Source organism: Oryzias melastigma, linkage group LG4 (genome assembly GCF_002922805.2).
Source record: "Oryzias melastigma strain HK-1 linkage group LG4, ASM292280v2, whole genome shotgun sequence".
NCBI lineage: Eukaryota > Metazoa > Chordata > Actinopteri > Beloniformes > Adrianichthyidae > Oryzias > Oryzias melastigma.
In genome coordinates, this window is record NC_050515.1 from 28,412,526 (window position 1) to 28,420,791 (window position 8,266).

General features: G+C 43.8%; 1 protein-coding gene across 1 annotated transcript in view; it reads right to left on the reverse strand.

Annotated features, from left to right (window-relative positions):
• Positions 1-6,540, reverse strand: part of dtymk (deoxythymidylate kinase (thymidylate kinase)) — a 10,872-nt gene extending 4,332 nt beyond the window's left edge. The window contains exons 1-2 of the mRNA XM_024259040.2: positions 6,328-6,540; positions 2,959-3,067 (exon numbers count right to left, since the gene is read on the reverse strand). Coding sequence (XP_024114808.1) covers positions 2,959-3,067; positions 6,328-6,457 — 239 coding nt within the window. The 5' untranslated portion in view covers positions 6,458-6,540. The remainder of the gene's footprint in view (positions 1-2,958; positions 3,068-6,327) is intronic.
• Positions 6,541-8,266: the final 1,726 nt, after the last annotated feature.

Consider the following 8,266-nt stretch of genomic DNA (forward strand, 5'->3'; position numbering starts at 1 on the left):
GATGGCCTTGCGGGTGAGGCGGGAGTGGTAAACGTCACAGAGGTCAGTGAGAGGGACACCAATGATCTTCTCAGCTGTTCTCACAATGTGCTGCAGAGACTTCCTGCAGGATGCAGTGCAGGCTTCGTACCACACAGTGATACAGCTGGTCAGGATGCTCTCAATGGCTCCACTGTAGAAGGTCTCCATAATGGGGGAGGAGCTCGAGCCCTCTTCAGTTTGTGGAGGAAGTAGAGGCGTTGAGCTTTTTTGGCCAGTGATGCGGTGTTGTGGTTCCACGACAGGTCTTCAGAGATGTGCACACCCAGGAACTTGGTGCAGCTCACCCTTTCCACTGCAGCTCCATTGATGGTCAGTGGGCCGTGCTGGGTGTGAGCTCTCCTAAAGTCCACAATCATCTCCTTTGTCTTCTCCACATTCAGGTGGGGATTGTTCTCCCTGCACCACGTAGCCAGCCTGCACACTTCACTCCTGTAGGGGGTCTCATCGTTGTGTTGATCAGACCCACCACTGTTGTGTCATCCGAAAATTTGATGAAGAGGTTGGAGCTTGATGATGGAGCGCAGTCATGATCAGGAGGGTGAAGAGGAGGGGGCTCAGCACACATCCTTGGGGAACCCCTGTGTTTATCGTGATGGTGCTGGATGTGTTGTCCCGGTCAGAAAGTCCAGCAGCCAGTTGCACAGGGAGGTGCTGAGTCCCAGGTGGTCCAGCTTGTGGATGAGCTGCTGGGGGATGATGGTGTTGGGCGCTGAGCTGAAGTCGATGAACAGCATTCTGACATGTGAGCCCTTGGTTTCCAGATGGGTGAGGGCTGAGTGGAGTTCTGTAGAGATGGCGTCCTCTGTTGAGCGGTTGGACCGATATGCAAACTGGTAGGGGTCCAGAGTGGCGGGGAGAGCAGACTTGATGTGCTGCATGACTAGCCGCTCAAAGCACTTCATTAGGATGGGGGTGAGAGCGATTGGGCGGTAGTCGTTGCAGCAGGAGGGGGATGACTTCTTTGGAACTGGGATGATGGTGGTGGCCTTGAAGCACAAGGGGACAACCGCCTGGCTCAGGGAGAGGTTGAAGATGTCTGTGAGGACATCTGTGAGCTCATCAGCACAGTCCCTCAGGACACAGCCGGGGATGTTGTCAGGCCCTGGGGCTTTCTGTGTCTTTACTCCTCTTAGTGCTCTCCTCACCCAGTCAGGTGAAAGCATCAGCACCAGGTCGTCAGGAGGAGGAGGAGTTTTCTGTGCTGAAGTGCGGTTGTCGGCTCCAAAGCGGGCAAAGAAGACATTAAGATGGTCCAGTACATGGGTGGAATTATCACAGGTCTGTGATGTCTGTGTAATCCGTGATGATCTGAATCCCCCGCCACAGGTTCCTGGTGTCTCTGCTGTCCCTGAAGCGGTCAGCTGTCCTCCGGGAGTACTCTCTCTTAGCCAGCCTGATGCCTCGTGACAGGTCGGCTCTGGCTGTTCTCAGAGCAGCTTCGTCTCCAGCTCTGAAGGCAGCGTTCCTCTTCCTCCAAAGTCTGTGGACTGTCAGCCATGGCTTTTGGTTGGCTCGAGTGGTGATGGTTTTTGTGACAGTGACATTGTCCATGCACTTCCTCATGTAGGATGTGGCAGTCTCTGAGTATTCCTGTAGGTCAGTGACACCACCGTGGGTGGCCGCCTGTCTGAATACACTCCAATCAGTGGTGGCGAAGCAGTCCTGCAGAGCCTCAGAAGATCCCTCAGGCCACACCCGGACCACTTTGGTAGCTGGTCTGGTGACTTTAACCTTTGGCCTATATGCTGGTATTAGCATGACAGAGGAGTGGTCTGAAGCACCCAGATGGGGGAGGGGGCGGGCCCTGTACGCTCCACTATGTGAGGTGTAGACATTGTCCAGGATGTTGTTACCTCTCGTGGGAAAGTTGGTATGTCCATGGAGCTGTGGAAACACGGTCTTTGGATTTGCGTGGTTGAAGTCCCCGGCCAGGATGAGAAAGGCGTCGGGGTGGGCTGTCTGCTGCTCACTGACGTGCTGATATAGTTCATACAGAGCCTCACTCCTGTTAGTAGTGGAGCTGGGAGGGATGTATGTTGATACCAGCAGTATGAAGTTAAACTCCCTCGGCAGGTAGAATGGTCGACATTTAATGATCATAAACTCCGCCAGTGGAGAGCAGTGTTTGTAAACCACAGCAGCATTCCAGCACCAGACATCACTGATGTAAACACACAGTCCACCGCCACGGGATTTCCCTCCCACGACGAGCGTCCTGTCAGCCCGTTGCATGTTAGTCCCGCTAGCTGAATAGCACAGTCCGGGACGCTGTCTGTTAGCCATGTTTCCACAAAAACATAGACGCAGCACTCACTCGCGGTCTTGGACGACGTACGGAGAAGGCGGATGTAGTTAATTTTATTGTCCAGAGAGCGCACGTTGGCCAGCGTTATGGTCGGGATAGCAGGCCGGTGAGGGCTGGCCGCTAGCCTGGCTCGGATGCCTCCGCGCTTTCCCCTCTTTTGTTTCCTCAACAGCCGCCTGTGGCGCCTCCACTCCGGCCTGGCTGCTGGAGTGAGGGTCGGTGCTTGAACTGACCTCCAGAGCAAACCGTTGTAACGTAGTTTGACTAGATCGATCTCCGGAGTATGGTTCAAAGCCGTAGTTCCGCCAATGGCGAGCAGGACCTCGCGGGTGTATCCTCGCATTTGGTCAACACCAGATATGGCAAAGCGAAAAAAACACAAAATCGCCAAACAGGACGTAAAAAAAAACACGAAAACGGGAGAAAGAGGAGCCGCTGCGTGTGGACGCGCCGCCAGTTACCATAGATAGTTCATGATTATATTAAATAGTTACGGTTTTAAAGCTTTCGTTTTAGAGTGTTCAATAAATGTTTATCCTGTTCGGCCCGCAACCTAAGGAGTGTTTTGGGTTTTGGCCCTGTGTGTGATTGAGTTTGAATGAAAGTCTTACACAAGTTCCCAGCGGTTGGCAGAGAACAGCAGGTGCACGGTGTGGTCCTCCAGGTCACTCTTTTTCTCCAGGTAGGCATTGATCAGCTGACCGATGGTCGTGGTCCGGTCTGCATCAACACATCAGAACATTACAGATGTGCAGAAACCTTCAAATCGTGCACTCATCCTCCGCCAGGCTCTGTGACTCGTGTTCCAGACAGGTTCAACCTACATTTAGGTTATTGTAGTCCTGTAGGACATCAATGCACACAGTCTCAGTATTGTTTTCTTATAAACAGAAGATGAGACATTCTGGCAGACTGGATGCATGGCCTGGTAGAATCTGCACCACTCACTGATGGATTCTGTTTTTGTTTTCCCTACAAATTCTCTTGATTTGTAGATTGCTTATTTCAATAGATGCTTGAGGAAAAAGATTGAGTTGACAGGTAGACATACATTCTGAAAAAAAAAAAAAAAATCAGTGCTGGGAGTAACTCCCTAAACGAATGCATTACATTCATACTTCCTACTGTCACTATGGGACTAACAACTGGCATTAACAGGGGTGAAAGTAGATTTTGCTTATGCCAGTCCTTTAACAAATTATGCCAACATTGGTCTGGGCGATAACACTTTTTTAAATCTCAATTAGTGCTGCCACAAACGATTATTTTAGTAGTCGACTAATCACTGATTATTTTTTAAGATTAGTCGACTAATCGGGTCATGGATAAAGTGGATGTAGAACACACATCTTAGCCATCATTAGCTTGAACTTGATATATATATCATTACCTGTGATCATTCTAGTGTGAATGCTGATTTCATCACTGAAGATGCTGAAATTGATAGTTAAAAACGCTAAAGCTAAAAGATAAAAACACTGAAGCTGATATCCAGAAAAAATATTAACTAAATGCCACATTAGCCTGAAAAGTAAAAAAAAAAGCCAGAGTTAGCAAAAAAACCTAAAATGCAGATGAAATTTATCTAAACTCATAAATAGCCTAAAAAAGGCTCAATTTGCCAAAATGCATGCAGCAGAAATATTTGCTAAACTCCAAATTAGCCTAAAAAACTGGGAAAAAAAATCCTAATTTAGCAAAGCAGCTAACATGCATCTTAAATATTAGCTAAATTCCAAAACAGCATAAAATCGGAAAAAAAGCTTAAGTTAGCCAAAACAGCAAACATGTAGCTAAAATATTACCTAAACTCCAAAATATCCTAAAAAACTGAAAAAAATCCTAATAACAAAAAAAAAGCTAGAATAAAACCATTATAACTTTCAACTTTACTACACTCTGACTCAATATAATATAAAGTAACGACTAATCGACTATTAAATTAGTCGTCGACTATTTTAATAGTTGGTTAATCGTAGATTAGTCGACTAGTCGTGGCAGCCCTAATCTCGATATAGGTTTATAACTATATTCATCAGATCTGAATGCTCTGAGGTTTATTCTATGTCATACTTTCAACATAACAGATGCAGAGAAAATTATACAACAGTTTTTTAAATAACAAAACTAAAATTAATGCAAAAGCGTATTCGTTATTAGGGCTGGGTATCGATTATAATTTCCAAAAACTATTCGATTCACAAGAACCTAGAAAGATTCCTCCCATGACAAAGGACTGGTGTCAAGCCAGCACGCTCTCGCTAAACTGCTGTCAAGTGAGCCCTCTCTGGAATACGGCGTGCGACTTTAATACAATCATTACGGTAGCAGCAAGAAACTCTTCTTTTCAAAGAAAGAGTAAAGCGTACCTCTTGGTTTCCACAGAACCATTTCACTTCTCACTTATAGTATCCTTTCTTGTACTCTTACCCACAAAGTTTCAGCCTGATCTGGTGTGGTATTTTGTAGTACTGCCCTGTTAAAATTGGGTACTTAAGCGAAAAAAAAAACTACAAATTTAAAATACTCATAAAATGAAAACTCCTAGTTTCCACAGAACCATTTCACTTCTATCTTATAGTATCCCTTCTTGTCATGTCACTCACAAAGTTTCACTCAGATCTGATGTGGTATTTTGTAGTACTGCCCTGTTGAAATTGTGTACTTAAGCGAAAAAAAACTAGTTTTTAAATACCTGTAAAATGAAAACTCCTAGTTTCCACAGAATCATTTCACTTCTCACTTATAGTATACCTTCTTGTTATGTCACCCACAAAGTTTCACTCAGATCTGATGTAGTATTTTGAAGTACTGCCCTGTTGAAATTGTGTACTTAAGCAAAAAAAAGTACGATTTTAAAATACCTGTAAAATGAAAACTCCTAGTTTCCAAGGAGTCATTTAACTTATCACTTAGATTATATCAGGCTGAAACTGTGTGGAAACTAGGACTTTTCATTCTATGAGTATTTTAAAACTGTAGTTTTTTTTTCGCTTTAATACCCAATTTTATCAGGGCAGTACTACAAAATACCACATCAGATCTGAGTGAAACTTTGTGGGTGACATAACAAGAAGGTATACTATAAGTGAGAAGTGAAATGATTCTGTGGAAACTAGGAGTTTTCATTTTATGAGTATTTAAAAATTGAAGTATTTCTTCGCTTAAGTACACAATTTCAACAGGGCAGTACTTCAACATACTACATCAGATCTGAGTGAAACTTTGTGGGTGACATAACAAAAAGGGATACTCTAAGTGAGAAGTGAAATGATTCTGTGAGTTTTCATTTTATGAGTATTTTAAAATTGAAGTATTTTTTTCGCTTAAGTACACAATTTCAACAGGGCAGTACTACAAAATACCACATCAGATCTGAGTGAAACTTTGTGGGTGACATAACAAGAAGGTATACTCTAAGTGAGAAGTGAAATGATTCTGTGGAAACTAGGAGTTTTCATTTTATGAGTATTTTAAAAGTGTACTTTTTTTCGCTTAAGTACCCAATTTTAACAGGGCAGTACTTCAAAATACTACACCAGATTAGAGTGAAACTTTGTGGGTAAGAGTACATGAAAGGATACTATAAGTGAGAAGTGAAATGGTTCTGTGGAAACAAGGAGGTACCCTTTACTCTCACTTTGAAATGAAGCCTTTCTTGCTGCTACCGTAATGATTGTATTAAAGTCGCACGCCGTATTCCAGAGAGGGCTCACTTGACAGCAGTTTAGCGAGAGCGTGCTGGCTTGACACCAGTGACAAAGGTGGACAGGATTTATGTATGCATCTTCACGGACACCAGTGACGATAAAAATCATTGAAAAATGAAGTTCATCGCGCTGTCTTGTGGGATCCAGATGACCCCACTTTTAATGTCAACATGCCTAGGAGGACAGAAGAAGGATGAAGGGGTAAGGGTTAGTGCTATGGCAGAAGCAGGCTAGCCTCCTGAAGACGTTAGCGAAGTCCTTCGGCCTCACCGGGAAACCGCATCGCCTCCGCGGCTCTGCCGCTCTGCTGCAGCGCCTGGATCAGCATCTTACACTGCGTGGTCTTGCCGGCTCTGTCCATTCCCTCCAGCACGATCAGCGCTCCTCTTTTACACGCCATACTGGCTGTCGGCTCACTTCACCAAAACAGTTTTAACGCGCCAATAACCCGAACAACCGGAAGTGACCCAAACCGGAAGTACTCGGGTTTTTTTTCACTCAATGCTTTATTACAATTTACAAAGTATTATAACGTACAATTCTTCAAAATGAACTATAAATCAAGACTAACATAAACATGTAAAAAAGAATTAGGAATACATAAAATAATAATGATAGACTTTTTCTTCATGCTCGGTTCTGCGCAGACCCGGAAGTGGCAAGATACTTTTTAAAAAATGTTTTAATTAGTTTTATTTTATTATTTTTTGCTAAAGACCTTATTAAATCAAATAAAAACATAATCAAAAGTATGAACTCATCGATTTGGTTTGGAAGGGAATGGCTGTAGTTTTTGTTAAAATACATTGAGACTTGAGATCATTTGTTTTTTAATTGTGGAGTTATAAATACATTTTGGAGAGAGTTTTGCTTTTGGTACTCTGAAAATTGCAGCTTTAGGATGCAAAAAATGTTTTATCAGGGTGGTGAGACCTAATAGACCAGAAAATATACTTTCTACAAACAGATGTGTTCATATTGACACAAATAAGGACAGCACATTTTTTGTTATATTTAACATTTAGTGTGTAATCATTCACTCATTCATTTTCCTGACCGCTTCGTCCCTTTCAGGGTCGCGCTGGTGCCGGAGCCTTACCCGGCTGCTGATGGGCGAAGGTGAGGTTCACCCTGGACAGGTCGCCAGTCCGTCACAGGGCCTCAATCACACATCCACTCTCACATTCACACCTAGGGACAATTTAGAGTCACCAATTAACCTATGAAGCATGTTTTTGGACGGTGGGAGGAAGCCGGAGTCCCCGGTGAAAACCCACGCATGCACGGGGAGAACATGCAAACTCCACACAGAAAGGTCCCAAATCCCCCAGCCGGGGCCTTCTCGCTGTGTGGCAAGAGCGCTAACCACTGGGCCACCGTGCAGCCCAGTGTGTAATCAGTTTAACACAATATTTGTGTTATTTTTCTACACTATTATGAGTCATTTGTAACACAGGGATTGTGTTGGAAATGTAACACAAGTTGTGTTTCAATTTTCGCACTGTAATAGTGATCAAATCTTCCCAATTGTGTAAGTAAGTCCTCTCTCTCCCCTCCCATCATCTATCTATTCATGTGATCTTCCACTACCTTACAGCTCCTCACAACACAACCTAACACTAGTGATGCAGTAAAATCGTGAGCAATTTTGGAGCTATCAATCCTAAAGTTTGGATCCAGAATCCAGCTCAGATGAGGAAAACAAAAACGTTCATGGATCGAGCTGCTGTAGTAACTTGTACAGTTTTAAGACCCACTTCAAAGAAAATTACGTTTTTGCTGTTTTTAACTTGTTTTAGTGGTTAGTAAAGGACCTATATTAAAGTTTGTTTTGCTTCTGAGGATTTCTTGATTGAAATCACGTTGGATCAAAAAAACAAAAAACAAACCAGACGCTAGAAAATGCTCAGACTACAGATGCAGCCACTGAAATGGGCATGCCAAAGTCTCCTCCCGCAGCGTGCTCCCTGCTCCGTTCACGCTTAGGTGTCCAAGACATGATGGGCGTTCAACACTCGAGCTGTAACCAAGTGCAATACGGGCTCAAAACTGAACAGATAGATTTATCCAAAATTTCTCGCCATTATTTTTGCAAATGTTAGCTTGAGGCTATAAGGTCACGCATGAGGGTCCAAACAAAGCTCTCAGCAACGGGGAGCAGGTTATTTAACAGTCCCGCCCACAACCCAGAATTGTATTTCTAAGAGCT